Here is a 15,956-nt window from a genome sequence, read left to right on the forward strand (position 1 = left end):
TTACATATATTAAAGACAGCAACCATCTTACCTGTTACAATTTTTTTTAATACTATGTAGTGTGCATTTTAATTTTTGTATTTTTTTGACATGCAAATATTTCTATTATTTTCTCCCTGTAATTTCTTCCATTGTTTTTATGCTTGGAAAGTCCTTCACTATCCCAAAACCAGCTATTTATTGATACTGTCTTCTGTTTTTATTGTGTGGTTTTTAGGTTTACTCTAAATTGGTTGTGGGTTTATTTTGGTAATTGGTTAAGAATTGACTCTGAAAAAAATACTTTTCAAAAATAAAAAGTTGGGTGCCTGGGTGGCTCATCGTTTAAGCGTCTGCCTTGGACTTAGGTCATGATCCCAGGGTCCTGGAATCAAGTCACATACGGGGCTCCTTGCTCAGCTTGTGGGGAGTCTGTTTCTCCCTCTGCCCCCCACTTCATGCGCGCTCACTTGCTCTCTCACAAAAATAAATAAAAGTTTTTCAACTAGTTAATCTCATAGAACTTTATTATATATTTAATTACTTATAATTACCTGCATTTATTTCTGGATGAGATACCTGTTCTGTTATTCAGTGATTGATTCTTGAGCCACCACATATTATTTCAATCATTATAACTTTATGATTTTAGTTTTGGTAGAGTAGATCTCCTTCGTGTGTATTTGTCACATTCTTCCTCATCTTTGTAAGCTGTTTGATAGCTGAGGACATATCCTTTTTATCCTTGTGTCCTCTAAAGCACCTGGCATACTTCTTTAAGTATGTATTTGTTGATTGACTACTGGGTAGAATGTTATCAGAGACTTAAAAAATCTGAGACCACTTTTGAATTTCTGGCCACTTGATATATTTACCCATTCAAAAGACCTTTAATATTCTGTAGGGAAAGGAAGATGAAGGGACACATTATTATGCCTTATGAAGGAGCAGTTACACAGTTGTAATATGTATCACAAAACTTTAATAATCTTAGAAATTAATTCTTATGGCCACTGAATACTTTTCTACATATATAAAGTTATTTATTTCTAAAATTTCAAGGACAGACCTTATTTCTTTGCTTATATTGTTCCTAAAATGAGTTAAAAACATTTACTTCTTTTTGGATCAAAAGAGATTAAGTTTGAAACTTTTCCTTTTAGGTAATTTTGAATTGCTCAGCTTTGCAGAGTTTATTGCATTTGCTGAGTAGCCCAAAGGAATCTATCAAAAAGGAAGCATGTTGGACAATATCTAATATCACAGCTGGAAATAGAGCACAGATCCAGGTAATCCCAAAGCATGTCCTTTTTTCTTCTATTTTTTATTGGCAAGTTTTAGTTTTTTTTTTCAGTTAGCCTTAGATTTGTTTTTCATTATTGCCTTGGAGATCATTAACTTCCAACATTCTTATCTTGTATAGTTTACTACTTTTTGTTGTTGTTTTTTTTTTAATCCTACCTTAGAGAAGTTCAGATTTTTGAAACTTACGCTTTGGTCTTGGTTTTTCCCTCTGCCTTTAATATTTGATGATTTGTAAGACAAGACAGAGGGTCTTAAATTTTCAAAATGTTTTGATCTTTATACTAAACAGATGGGCTTTATTCTTGCCAAGTAAAATATTTTTTTTCTAGTGGACCCATGTATTAGGTAACTTTAGTTTTTCATAAAACCTTTGGGGACCCATATTTCTCTAAATGGTTATCCGCCCTTTAATTTTGTTCTTATATTACATGAGAGGGTAACCCAAATGGAAGATAAAAGCAAGCAGTGGGCCAAAGCATTCAGCATAGGCCATGAGAAAGGCTAAACAACTGGTTATAAAAAATAAAACACAGACCTATGGGACTTTGAGCAGAGTGGAACCATAGAGGTTATCTCATCTAATATTCTCATTTGATGAAACTAAGGATGAGAGAAATAAAGTGATTTGCTCAAGGGCAGCACTAGTAAATGACAGGATCAAGAGGACATGTCTTTCCACTAGACTTTGTTGGCTTCCTTCACTAGTATGATAGAGTTCTTGATCAGGAAAGCATGGTTGATGAATCACTAACTTCTGCTCATGAAACCAATATTACACTGCATATTAACTAATTAGAATTTAAATAAAGACTTGAAACAAACAAAACAGAAAGCCAGAATGCTGCCAGGGACTAAGATTGATAGCTATAACAGTTCATATGAGGTGATTTCAGCTATAGTTGATTGCCTGCTGTCAGGCTCCTATGTAGAATTTGTCGGTTTCTGTATTTAGGAAATGATATGAATTCATTTTAGGTTTTTGAGCTAAGGAGAAAAATGAGGGACATAATTTGAAGCAGACTGTTTTAGTGTTCATATATGAGGAGTGAGTAAAAGTACTCTGTCCAACTACAGGCTATGCTGGCAGTCTGGTGGGAGGTGGTGGGTTGGAATTGGATCAAGGCAATGCTAAAAGGGGAAGGGAAAAGGTGGCTCGGGATGTTTTAAATTGAGAATGTAAAGGAGACTTAGTGACTGATGAAATTTAGAATAAATAAGTAAATATACAAAAAGAAAGGTTTGAGAAGGAGAACTTATATAGAGAGGGTGGATGATGTTTGAAGTGGATAGCAGATCTAAAGCAAGCTTTTGGCCATCTTGGGGTGGAGCACCCAGAAGTGAGGACTGGATGGTTGCAATACACAAGTCAGAGTTGGATGCTGTGAAAGAAATGAGACTAACAGAGAACACAAAATAGAACTTTTGTAATTTGTTACTGTGAATGAAACGAGACAACAAAGAAAAGAACTCAGGGAAAAAATTAGGAGATTATAAAATCCCAGACTCCAGGGAGGGTGTTACCAGTGATAATCAAGTATGGTTGAAAGGTTAGGGGTAAGAGGACTTAAACTCCTTCCAGTTAATTTTTAACACGGGGGAGAGGTATCATTAGGAAAGCTACCTGAAAAGTTATAATTAGTATCATGAACACTTTTACAAATTTTGTAATTTCCTTTTTCATTTAATTTTTTACTTAATTTCAGACTGTGATAGATGCCAACATTTTCCCAGCCCTCATTAGTATATTACAAACTGCCGAGTTTCGGACAAGGAAAGAAGCAGCTTGGGCCATCACAAATGCAACTTCTGGAGGGTCAGCTGAACAGATCAAGTAAGTACTAGCCAGGTAGCATCTAGTAAATTAAAAAAAAATTATGTCTACTAGTTATGAGTGCTCAGTTCTAACCTCTTGGAAGATTGTTCTGAGTTTCATAACTAGACTCAAATGTGTATTTAATTCTCCCATTCCTTCTTGCTGAAATAATTCCAGGATAATAGAAAGCACAGTTGAAGTTTGAAAGAAGTTATTTATAACCAGTTGTTTGGCCTACTCTGGAGTTTTTTGGTCAGAAAAATCTTAGTGTAGAAGGTTACTTGTAGAATCCTTGGAGTCCAACTTTAGCATCTAACTCTTGCTATTTTTAGTTTAGGTATTTTAATAGAATTTGATCAGACTTAAAAGAGGTTTATCTTAGAATAAAATGCCAAATTCACTAGAGGCAGTGTCTCCCGAAAGTCCTATTAATACTCTGCAAAGGAAGCTGTATTAGCTTGAGACTTAAATGGCCTCTTGGGTGGCTTATAATTTTAATAGCTATAGAAGGCAAAAAAAATGGACAGGAATCAGTTCCTTAAAGGAACATTATATAAAAAAAATAAAATAAAAAAAATAAAAAAATAAAAAAAATAAAAAAAATAAAATAAAAATAAAATAAAAAAAATAAAATAAAAATAATAAAAAAAATAAAAAAATAAAAAAAATAAAAAAATAATAAAAAAATAAAAAAAATAAAAATAAAAATAAAGGAATATTATATAATTAAATGATAAATTATGGACATTCAGTATTTCAGATTTAAAAAAAAAGATCAGTGATGAAAAGATAAATGGAACTTAGACTCTTCCTAGCCTGCCTTAACTTTCTTTATGGGGAATTCAGATGAGGGGTTACACGAGTGTTGCAATAGTAACGCCTTCCTTATATATAATATCAGAAAAATAAAGCAATTTCTCATATTGTTGCTTTGTGGGTTAAATGTCAGCACTTAACCATATTAGTTTTCAGTGCTCTGTTTGGAGTTTAAAAATGTAAAAGGTAGTCCTAACATTTCAGAAGTTGATTAGGTACAGAAGATAACTCTGTACAGAAGATAACTCTGTACCTAAAATAATAAAATGTTTAAAATAGATTAACACTGCAAATAGCTATTTTGGTAAACTTCATCATGGACAGGTTTTTAAGGAAGATTTCTAGTGGTCTTCAGAAGCAGTTTGTATGAGATTAAGGTCTTTTTCAACCTCCCAAGATTCTAGTTCTGGTTCTGGGGTATTATGATTATAAATATGCCACCACTGATAATGGCATTTATCCCAGTAATGGCAGTAATGTAGAAGTTATAATACGGTTTCTTAATTGTAATATTTAAACTTGTATACATATTTTTAAAACATTCCTAAAATACTGTGGTAAATTTCATCAGAAAGTATTCAAGGGTATTTTGCTCTGTTTAAAGAAGAGTGGAAAGGGTACTTACTATTCCTTTTTAAAATTCAGTATAGCTACTAATATTAATGAAGTTCATGATCAATCTCCTAGCAGTTTCTTCTTAACCAAATGAAGAGTTGAAAAATTATTACAAAATTATTACAGTCCAAATCACAGAAAATAAACTGACTTTATCACTGACAAAAGGCATTTGTGTGATTTTGCTTATTCTTATTCAGTAGAGAAGATTTAGATGCAAGAATCAATTAGAGTAACTTAGGAAATACCCATAATTTTTAGGTTAAATATAATCAAATGCTAATACATGGGTTCTTAGGAAGAATATTGTCTTGAATTAGAGAAAGTTTCATGGAAGAGATGAAACTTGCCATTGGGTAGAAGTTTGGTTATTGTGGAGGAGAGCAAATAGTATGAGGGTGTGAGGGAATGTGCACAGGTAATGTTATTGGAAGAGGCAAATCAATATTGCTATAGGTTATGCTTTTGCAAGATGAAGAATTAAGAATTGGTGGGTTTTGGAAACTGGGATGAAGGCCTTAGTCGTGAGTATTGATTAGACTCATTGTCTTTAACTTTGAGAGTAATATAAGAACATAGTATTTTGAGGAGGAAAGAGCAATTAAGATGCCATTGCAGTAGTTAGTATACAGCCCGGATTAAGATGGTAGCATGAGATATGGATCTCAGGAGGGGAAGGAAGGTTCTGTAGGACTTGCTGGCAGGCTTTAAGTAGCAAGGAAAGGGAAGAGTCAGAGGTAACTGGGGAAGATGGTAGGTGGGTACCCTTCATAAAAATGAGGACACAGGGAATCCCTGGGTGGCTTAGCGGTTTGGCGCTTGCCTTTGGCCTGGGGCATGATCCTGGAGTCACGGGATCGAGTCCCGCATCATGTTCCCTGCATGAAGCCTGCTTCTGCCTCTGCCTGTGTCTCTGCCTCTTTCTCTCTGTCTCTTTTCTGTCTCTCATGAATGAATAAATAAATAAATAAATAAATAAATAAGCAAATAAATAAATAAATAAAAATAAAAAAAATTAAAAAATGAGAACACAGAGGAAGGAATAGTGGGATATAATAGTGGTGGTTAATCTCTGTATTTTTTCTTTATACTTTTCTGTGTTTTCCAAATTTGCAACTAACGTTTATAATCATAAATAAAGCTTGGTTTTTGTTTTTAAAGGTTAATTTATTAGAGAGAGAGAAAGTGCAAGTGGAGGAGGAGCAGAGGGATAGAGGCAGAAAAGCAGATTCCCCACTGAGTGAGGAGTCCAGTGCAGGGCTTGATTCCAGCATCCTGAGATCATGAGCTGAGCTGAAAGCTTTTTATTTTTATTTTTTTAAAGATTTTATTTATTCATGACAGACACACACACGGGTGGGGGGAGGGGGATGTTGGGAAGAAACATAGGCAGAGAGAGAAACAGGCTCCATGCAAGGAACCTGATGTGGGACTCAATCCCGGGACTCCAGGATCACGACCTGGGCCAAAGGCAGGCACTCAACCGCTGAGCCACCCAGGTGTTCCTGAGCTGAAAGCTTTTTGTATTGTATAATCCTGTAGGTTTTGGTGAATGCATGTCCTATTTCTACCACTGTTGTGATATACAGGATAGTTCTACTGCCCTAAAAAATCCTCATTACTACTCTTTTACCCCCACCCCTCAAATCCCTGGCAGCCACTATTTTTTTTTATTGTCTTTTTTTTTTTTTTGGGGGGGGGGGGGAGAAGAGCAGACGGGAAGAATCTTAAGCAGGCTCCACACCCATCACAGAACCTGATCTGTACAGGGCTCAATCTCATGACCCTGAGATCATGACATGAGCCAAAATCAAGTGTTAGACATTTAACCAACTGAGCCACCTAGGCACCCCACTTTTGATTGTCTTTATAAAAGTTTTGTCTTTTCTAGAATGTCATGTTTGGAATCACATAGCATGGAGTCTTTTCAGACTGGCTTCTTTGACTTAGTATGTTTAAATTGCCTTCATGTCTTTTCACAGCTTATTTCTTTTTATCACTGAATAATAACCCATTGTCTGGATACACTACAGTTTATCCATTTACCTATTTAAGAACATCTTGGTTACTTATGGGTTTTTTTGGAATTATGGATAAAGCTGCTATAAATGTGTACAGGTTTTGGCATGGACCTAAGTTTTCATCTCAGTTGGGTAAATGTCCACAGCATGATTGTTGGATTGTATGGAAAGCTTTGCAAAAACTGCCAGCCACCTTCCAAAGTGATTATCTTGTGTTGTAGTCCCACTAGCAAAAAAATGAGAGTTCCTGTTGGCCCTCATTCTTGTCAGCATTTGGTATTGTTGTGTTTTGCATCTTAATAGATGTGGCATTTTTTTTTTAAAGATTTTTATTTATTTGAGAGTGAGAGAGATGGAGCATGCGCATGAGCGGCGATGTTGCAGGGATGTTGCGGAGGACGGTGCAGGAGGAGAAGCAGACTCCACACTGAGGAGGGAGCCTGACTCAGGGCTCAGTCCTAGGACCCCAGGATCATGACCTGGGATGAAGGCAGCTTCTTAAACGACCGAGCCACCCAGGTCGGTTAAGAAGCTGTTTTAATTTGCAGTCCCCTGATGATATATATTAACGTTGTGTATCTTTTCATATTTTATTTGCCATGAGATCTTTTGACCATTTTTAAATTATTTGTTTTTTTGGGGATTTTAAGAGTTCTTTGTACAAAATAGAATTGGCCTTTTGGGGTCTATGGTGGCTTTAGCACCTGTTTCAGAGGTGTGGCTACCTACAGAAACAAAAATGAAATTAGCCAAAAGTATACTGTTTTGATGAGTTGCTCATATTCAGAGTAAGAGTATTCAGTTTCTTGGAGTCCAGTAACGTTGGAGGGGGGATAAATGGAGATGGTTTTAGAGAATTGGTTTTGTTTCATGTATTTGTAGCTTTGTGAGAAGGTGTAGCCAGTTAGGTTGAATGGGTGCTTTTTTTTATCTCTATAGTTGGAGGATGACCCACTTATCTCATAAAAGTTTTATGAAATTGAAAGCTTTAACTAAATTATTCCTTGTATTAATTTAGGTACCTCGTAGAACTCGGTTGTATCAAGCCACTTTGTGATCTCCTCACAGTCATGGACTCTAAGATTGTACAGGTTGCCCTAAATGGCTTGGAAAATATCCTGAGGCTTGGAGAACAAGAAGCCAAAAGGAATGGCACTGGCATTAACCCTTACTGCGCTTTGATTGAAGAAGCATATGGTAAGATAGTGTATTTAATAGATGTCCTGAAATTTTCTTCTTGCTTTTCTGACTTGTCTACATCTGTCAGTGAGTGCAAACTCATTTGAAAAATTTGTTCTTATGAATAATATTGTTTAATAGGCAGAACTGGAAAAGAATATGCATTAATTGTGAAGAGAAGTGAGTACCCTTCAATTTAGCCATTGGACCCTAAGGATTTTCCCAGTTCCTGGACTCTGCTTGCTTGCCCTCGTGGGTACTCTTGAATTTTTACTACTCCATCTGAGCCTCAAGAATATCTGTATCTACTGTAGATGATGCCAGATTCTATTCCTTTTCTCTTGTAAGATTTATTTAGAGTTTGCATTTTGGATTGTGTCTCCCAATTCTTGTGTTCTTAAAGTGTGCCTGACTCTAAAAGTTTCATCTTTTTTTTTTTTTTTTTTTTTTTAAATTTTTTTTTTATTTATTTATGAGAGAGAGAGAGAGAGAGAGAGAGAGAGAGAGAGAGAGGCAGAGAGAGAAGCAGGCTCCATGCACCGGGAGCCCGACGTGGGATTCGATCCCGGGTCTCCAGGATCGCGCCCTGGGCCAAAGGCAGGCGCTAAACCGCTGCGCCACCCAGGGATCCCTAAAAGTTTCATCTTGAAGGTTCAATATGTGCCATTTGTTTTCTTCATTCTTCCAATCTCAGTGTTAACTGTACTCTTCATCATTAGATTACTAATGTATATTAACCTTTTAGTTTCCTAAGTGATTTTTTAATGCATAGCCAAAACCATAGTGGTTTTCAACCACTACTCTAGGGTTTGTTTATTCCTAGGATTGGAATTAGGGATCACAGGGTATGTTCTTCTTCGTTTACCAGATAATGCAGAACTGTTTTCCAAAATTATTTTAACAATTTACCATTTAAAAAAAATCTGATTATAAAAGCTACACCTGGGGCACCTGAGTGGCTCAGTGGTTGAATGTCTGCCTTCAGCTCAGGTTGTGATCCCGGGATCCTGGGATCGAGTCCTGCAGCAGGCTTCCATGGGGAACCTGCTTCTTCCTCTGCCTCTCTCTCTCTGTTTCTCATGAATAAATAAATAAAATCTTAAAAAAAAAAAAAGCTATACCTACTTAGTATATTTTGAAATGTATAAAAAAGGAAAATGTTCCTGTACCTGGAGATCTTTCTCCACAGAAGTAACTTGTTAATTTTTTTTATGTATATGTATTTTAATGTGATATATAAGAATATGTATTTTTTTTCCTTTGAGCAATAGTAACATTTATTTCCAGTATTGCTATAGCAGTCAGCTTGCTTATGCCTGCAAGTAAAAGCAAAACCTAGCTCTGATGGGCTCAAACTTAGTAAAGGGAATATGTTGGCTAATTGTTTCAGTTGGACTTCTTAGATTATGCAGTAGAAATTGATTCTGGCTGTTATTTTAAGGATGTCATATTCGTTTGTTGACATATTCAAAAGCTCTGAACTTGGATCAGAGCCAAGAATTAATTAGGTCATAGATACAGTTCAAAAGGAATACTTCTGCTACTGGCCTCGGACACTGAATGATGTGAAGACCGTTATGGAAGTTGCATCTGGGGACTGGTTGTTGCTTGCATATGTATTTAAGATGTCAGTGTGTAATACTAGCATTCAAATGTAATCCCAGTGATATTTTCTGTGCTGTTACAAAATACTAAAGATAGAAGTAGAGGAGAAAATCTTCCTTTACAGTAGGAAAGGAGAGATGGCACAATACAATTTCGTTGGCATTTCCAACAGATATATACAAAAAATATATATGTATTCACACACAGATTTTTCTTTTTTCCATTCTAGGTCTGGATAAAATTGAGTTCTTACAGAGTCATGAAAACCAGGAGATCTACCAGAAGGCCTTTGATCTTATCGAGCATTACTTCGGGACCGAGGATGAGGACAGCAGCATTGCACCCCAGGTTGACCTTAGCCAGCAGCAGTACATCTTCCAGCAGTGTGAGGCTCCTATGGAAGGTTTCCAGCTTTGAAGCAATACTCTGCTTTCATGTTCCTGTGTCAGACCAGGCTACCCAGTCAAGTCCTCTTGTGGAGCCCACAGTCCTCATGGAGCTAACTTCTCAAATGTTTTCCATAATACTGTTTGCGCTCATTTGCTTGCCTTGCGCACCTGCTCTCTTACACACATCTGGAAAACCTCTGGCTCTCTGTGGTGGAATACCCTTCTAATAAAAAGGGTAACCAGAACGGCCCACTCTTATGGAAAATCCCTAGGCTTTGGAGATCCGCACTTATATATTATAAGAGTCATGGGATTATACACATATTAATGTGGCTCCCTTTCTTTGTGGGGGAAAAAGAGGACTCCTCCTCATTCCCTTTAAAGTGGGGAAAAACACTGATATTAAAAGATGAGACTAAACCTTTATCTTGAATTTCACACAACTACTTGCAACAAGGGAGATGTTTAGACCTGTTGTGTATACTTCAGAGTACTTTTCATGAGTTCTTCCACAGTGAACCCTTGGATTACCTGGTGGCTTTTCTAGCCAAATTTGCATTAATCCTTACTGAGACTGGATGGTTTTCTTTCCTCTATTGGCGCCATTCTTCACAGATATTAAAGTTAAAACCATCCGCTCCCTCACCTTCAGCCTTCAGTGAATGTGCTTTCTAGTTGTCAGGAATGCTGAAGAATTAACACTTTGACTCTTAAATGTGATACTGGTTTGAAGATTCCCTTAGAGCAGAAAGGAGAGGGGCACATATTAATTTGTATGGCTATTGCTTCTCTTTGGTCTTATGTGTCTTAGGATTTGGAAGTGGTTCGATTCTAATGCTGGTATGAAGATTTAGAATCCTTAGTAATCGAAACAATATCCTGTAATTCAATAAAAAAGAAAAAAAAGAAAACAAAAAATCCCTCCAATTTTCCCAGGCTCAACCAGTGTGACTAGAGGCTGTGTTTCTGCATTAAAACAAATGTTTCAGGCTTTGTGGTCCTGATCAAGGTCCTCATTAAATTGGAGTTTACCCTAGGTGCTTTTCCCCTCTGTGACTGGCAGACAACACATACTTTTACTAAATAAAGGTTACTTAGGGAAACTTTTTTTTCTTAGCCAGGTGCAGCTTGATTCTAATGTATTCATGCTGCATATATGATCCCTTTAATGTAGCATCCTTATCTTAAATAATCATCTTCTCAACATAACCTGTTCAACCCAAATAAGGGCAGTGATTTTTTTTTTTTAATAACCTCATTGTTCCCTAATCATTTCATCTCCTACTAGTACTGCCCAGTCAACTCCCCATAAAATAAAAAGTTTCTACCTTCTGGCTCATTTAATGATAACTGCAATGTACCTGCAACTGGCGCTTCCAGTACTGTCTTCAGTGATCCACATTTGTGCTTGGACCGGAATGAAAAAATAAGCTTAATTGCCAAGAGAACTGCAACTGAGTTCAATACGACTTCTTGGTGCTAGTTGGCCATCTTGACTCAATGTTGGGACACACTATCAGAGAAGATTTTTTTTGTTGATATACTGTTCAAAATGAATTCTGAAAGAAAAGTTGCTCACTTCTGTTTTAAAGAATACCCTTTTAAACCTCTTTAATCTTGTTCTCTTCTAGAATTCATTATAACCCCAAAATGTACTATTTGGAAGTTCCCCTGACAGGTTATCATACATCTCTGGTAAATCCTGCTGAATGTTAGGGATATTCAGTGCTTTCATACCTCATCATGTTGTTATTTAAGCAGCCAACTTACGTAACCTGATTTAAACTTTTAAAAAGTCCACTTCAAAGTAGAAAGATACAAAGACAAAGGACATATATCAGCCAAGTGTGTGACACATTCTTCGCATCCACTCTGTAGTTGTGTCTGTGCTCTGGATGGATACCGTCTGATGTCTGTCTGTTACTGATGGAGCAGCCACTGCAAAACTAGTCAACTCCCACCTATCACTTTCTCTAGTGCTGCTTTGTGCTGAAAGGACATTTTAGTTTACTGCACTTGACTTGTAAAAGACTTTGATTCTTTGTAATTTTAGGGACAAATTAGGTGTTTAATTTAAAGAAAAAAGTTCAATTTTGCCTTTACATCACATTAAAATATAACTTCTTTCAGAAGGGTAATAGAAGCACTGATTCATAGTAAAAATCTTGTTTTTAGCTTTGACTTTTTTTGTGGCTGAGTTTTTTAAAACTGTACATCACTGGTAACACGTCATTTCTCTAGGATGTTTTACATTATGTACCTTCTATTGGATAATTTTACAAATTTCAATTCATTTTTGATGAGCCAATTTGAGTGGAAAAAAGATAAAGCACACAAAGTTGTTTCCCCAGGTTAGTAGGAAAATAGCATACACTGGGAGTTTTGCAATTGCAGGTATCTCAGTGAATGAATTAAACAAAGTCCATTTAACTATTGTGATCTGTTTTCTGTCTAAAACAGGAATTTATCTTGCTCCTGTTCTACAAGTTCATGAGCCATGAGATGAGCTAATTTTTTTTTTTTGGAATAAAATGTTTTTAACATAAAAATTGGAATTAACTGAAGGATAAATCCCAGCATAACTGTTAGAACTGATAAAGCAGCCTTTTTAGTTATAGAAATGAGACTTTAGGAGGTAACTAAGTCCTAATTTCAGTTCTCTGCCTGCCAGATTGTATTAATGTACGTTGAATTTATTGAAACCCTATCACTAAGATGTTACTCATTACAAAAGCATGTTAATTTCAACACAGGAAAACTCTTCTGCAATATATACTAATTGGGGGGGGGGAAGTGGCATGATTATCCCTCTCCCCCCAGTTTTACCTCCAGACTTTCAAAGTGTGTTCTTTGAAATGAAAACTTAGGTGGGGGAAAAACACTCACAGCATTTGGGATATAAAGGCACCCTGCATTTGAAGGACCAACAAGTAGATATGGTTGGAATGAGAAAAACCAGGAAAGGAAAACAGATGAGTTTTCTATGGAACCCTTTAAGTCATGTAATTATCACTAAGTAGGGCCCTTTTAAACCTTTGTCAGCTACACTGTTTTTGAAAACTATTGCCCTAGGATGGTTTCTTCCATCTGCTAGATAAAGCCAAATGGGCTCTGGGCCATTTTTTCATATTGCCACAAATTTAAACAATGACAATTATCCCATAATAAATCTGAATTATTCCAGATTGTTGCTAATTTTGCCTGAGGAAAAAAATGTAATATATTTTATAAACCAAACTTTGTCAATTAAATCCTGTTGTACATGGCCACTCACAGGCAACTTTGAATTTACTTCTCTAGTGCTAAACATTTCAGTTATTTATAATCCCCTAATTTGGGGTTGCGTTATGAAAGGGTTTCCTCAATTTGAAAGATTTTTCTTTCTTGCTGATTGGTTTTGTGAACATATTTTATATCAGTATGCAAGTCTTTGCATATTAGTATTTTAGGGCTTGGGGCTTTTCATATATATTGCAATGAAATCTTGATGTGTAAGGATGTTTTTTAGTAAAGAAAAGGGATCCACTTTTAGAAGGGCATTGTTTGCTTTTCATATTTATATATTATGTTCTACCTCCTACATTCCAAAATTTGCTCATTTGAGAAATAGGTGTACCTATCTATATATGAAGTCTCAAATCTGGACTTTTTGCCATCTGAAATTAACAGAGCCACTTTCTTCTGTCTTCATTGTTGGGTGAGCAGAATAAATAGGTATCTGCCAAGTTGGAAAATACTTTTAGCTACCTTTATCAAAAGTTCATTATTGGGATTGGGCACCTGGCTGGCTCAGTAGGTAGAGCATGTGACTCCTGATCTCAGGGTGGTCAATTTAAGCCCCACGTTGCGCATGGAGCCTACTTTAAAAAAAAGTTTATCTTAAAGAAATTTTACAAATTAAAAAAAAATCTGCTTCCTCATGAGGCATCTGGCTGGCTCTTGATCTCAGGGTCATGAGTTTGAGCCCCATGTTGGGAGTAGAGATTCCTTTAAAAATATAAATTTTTTTTTTTTTTTTTTACGTTAAAGTAACTGAAGGCCAGATGGGGCACTAGTACAGTAAGTCTGCTCTAATATGGAGAGTATCCTATAACATACTTTATTGTCAGAAAAGGATAGGTACTAACAGTGGGTACCAGGACGTCACAAAAATGTGGGATGAAGCAAGTTATCCACTTATTTTAAAAATATCGAATTGCCACTGGGTATAAATTTGGAAATTTAGGGCAAAAAGAAAAGATTAATCTAAAAGATTAGATGAAGTTTTGCTTTTAGCTGAGGGTAGAAAAAGCCCCATTCTCTTTTCCCATGGGTCACAAAGGCAACTAGGTCTTTGAGCCTCTGTGTTGTGCCAGGTGCCTGCCCGGGATAAGGGCTCCCATTTTTTCTCTTGTAATCCTCCAACTTGCTCTTCGAGGGAACTGTCACTGTGATGTAGGTGACAGAATCAAGACTTAGGAGAATCTACTTTGCCCCAAGGTCACAACCCTTAGACACTGAATGTCCAGTGGTGGGAAAGAGCCCTGCAGGTTGTGTCTGGAAGAAAGCAGTCATGTGGAGGTGTTCTGGGTCAGGAACTCCCAGACCAGACTTAAACAATAGCCACAGCTGGACCAGTCTTTCTGGCTGTTTCTCATCAGCACCCTTAAAATAACTAAGGTATAAAGTTGTTTTAGGTTGCGTATTTTGGGAACATAAGAGCCTCTCAGCCCAAACTTCTTTTCCTTTCTGTGGTGCTATAATTCTGTATATGACCTGACAAAACAACAGAAGTCAAAAGGTATTTATGCAAATGATTGATTTTGAGTTTAGTAGCATAATGGGTAAACTTAGAAACATGTTTCCATTCAACAAACTCCAATGTAGAAGTACACAGAGAGGGAAAGGCTTTGGAATGAAGAATTCGGTCTTAGAAAGCAGTGGTATCCATGGACGTGAACTTAACACAGCTGACTTCCTAAAGGAATCTCGTCCCAAGGAGTATCAAAAGATAGATCACCTCTTTATGTTGTTGAGTATGTTCTGCTTACTTCATCATTATGACCACTCTATGTTGTTTTTCAAAGTGTTCTTACGCTTTGATTTGGAATGGATCTGATGATTCTTTGTACTTGAATGTGGTCTGTCAGGCCATGGGTGAGTGCCTTGCACATAGTAGACTATTCAATAAATACTAAATGACTGAAGGAATATGCATCGATGTGATATTAGTAAAGGGTACTTGGTTATAAAAGAAAATTCAAAGAATTCTTTTATGCTGCTGTTTGAAACCAGGAATTAACTCTTAAGACTTAATGTCTCAATATTTAAGTGTTTAAATGTGATTACCTTTCAGGAGGACATCAATTTGACCTGAAGTTTACAAAAGCAGACACAGTCCTAGCAGTTCATCATATAAAAACAAAAAAACCTATACCTTCTGTGAAAAGTTACAGGTATATTTTACAGGGTAACTTATAATAACCCCATGTATCTGTATTATCAAAAATAGCACATTAATCTCTTCTGTCCTATTTTAACGTTAAGAAAAAAACTTTGCCAATTACATCCAACTTATCTGGAAGCTTGTGGTTGCCTTAGGCTATGAAGCAGGGTTTTTGTTTTTCCATTTTTACTACTGTATGTATTGCTGAGCGATTCTACTGGCCAGGTATTTTTTTCTGAAAACAGAATCTTAAAGCAAAATATAACTAGTTCCTGCATACTACACTGTCATCTATAGTACAAAACAGCTGAGTTTACAAATTTCATTGCCTCATCTAACCACTTGGGCATTAGTGGTGGTGAGGGGAAAACAGAAACCCAGACCACAGTGGTGGGGAAAGAGCGCACAGGTTTGAGAGAGAGATGGAGAGGCTGAGGTGTAACCTACCATATGAAGAGTACAGAATTTTCCAAGATTAAGTTGTGATTTATGTCCTCTAGAAGTCAGTGACTGTACTGGTTTGCTAGGTATAGTCAGTCCCAGGTTTTAGCTCAGTTAGCATCAGTTGATTATTTTAGTGTTCCCTTTCATTTTAAGATGGCTCTCAGTTTAGATAAATTAATAGGCCACTCCATATTTAGTCCAAGTAAATTTTTATTTAAATTGCTACCTGTACTAAGAAACTACATAATTCTATTACGCTTGATTTTTGAGAACAGAATTTGGTAACTGGAATTGCTGTGAAGGGAGTCCGTCAAGACATTCCTTAATACAGGACTTAATCCCAGTCCTGACACACATACCCAAAA

At 36.4% G+C, this 15,956-nt stretch overlaps 1 protein-coding gene across 3 annotated transcripts in view; it reads left to right on the top strand.

Moving 5' to 3' along the window:
• Positions 1–14,908, top strand: part of KPNA1 (karyopherin subunit alpha 1) — a 70,807-nt gene extending 55,899 nt beyond the window's left edge. For all 3 annotated transcript variants that reach the window (XM_055316009.1, XM_055316008.1, XM_055316010.1), the window contains 4 exons: positions 1,143–1,268; positions 2,988–3,115; positions 7,568–7,746; positions 9,563–14,908. In XM_055316009.1, the coding sequence (XP_055171984.1) occupies positions 1,143–1,268; positions 2,988–3,115; positions 7,568–7,746; positions 9,563–9,750 (621 nt within the window). In that variant the 3' untranslated portion in view covers positions 9,751–14,908. The remainder of the gene's footprint in view (positions 1–1,142; positions 1,269–2,987; positions 3,116–7,567; positions 7,747–9,562) is intronic.
• The last annotated feature ends 1,048 nt before the right edge of the window (positions 14,909–15,956 follow it).

Source organism: Nyctereutes procyonoides, unplaced genomic scaffold (genome assembly GCF_905146905.1).
Source record: "Nyctereutes procyonoides isolate TBG_1078 unplaced genomic scaffold, NYPRO_anot_genome, whole genome shotgun sequence".
Classification (NCBI taxonomy): domain Eukaryota; kingdom Metazoa; phylum Chordata; class Mammalia; order Carnivora; family Canidae; genus Nyctereutes; species Nyctereutes procyonoides.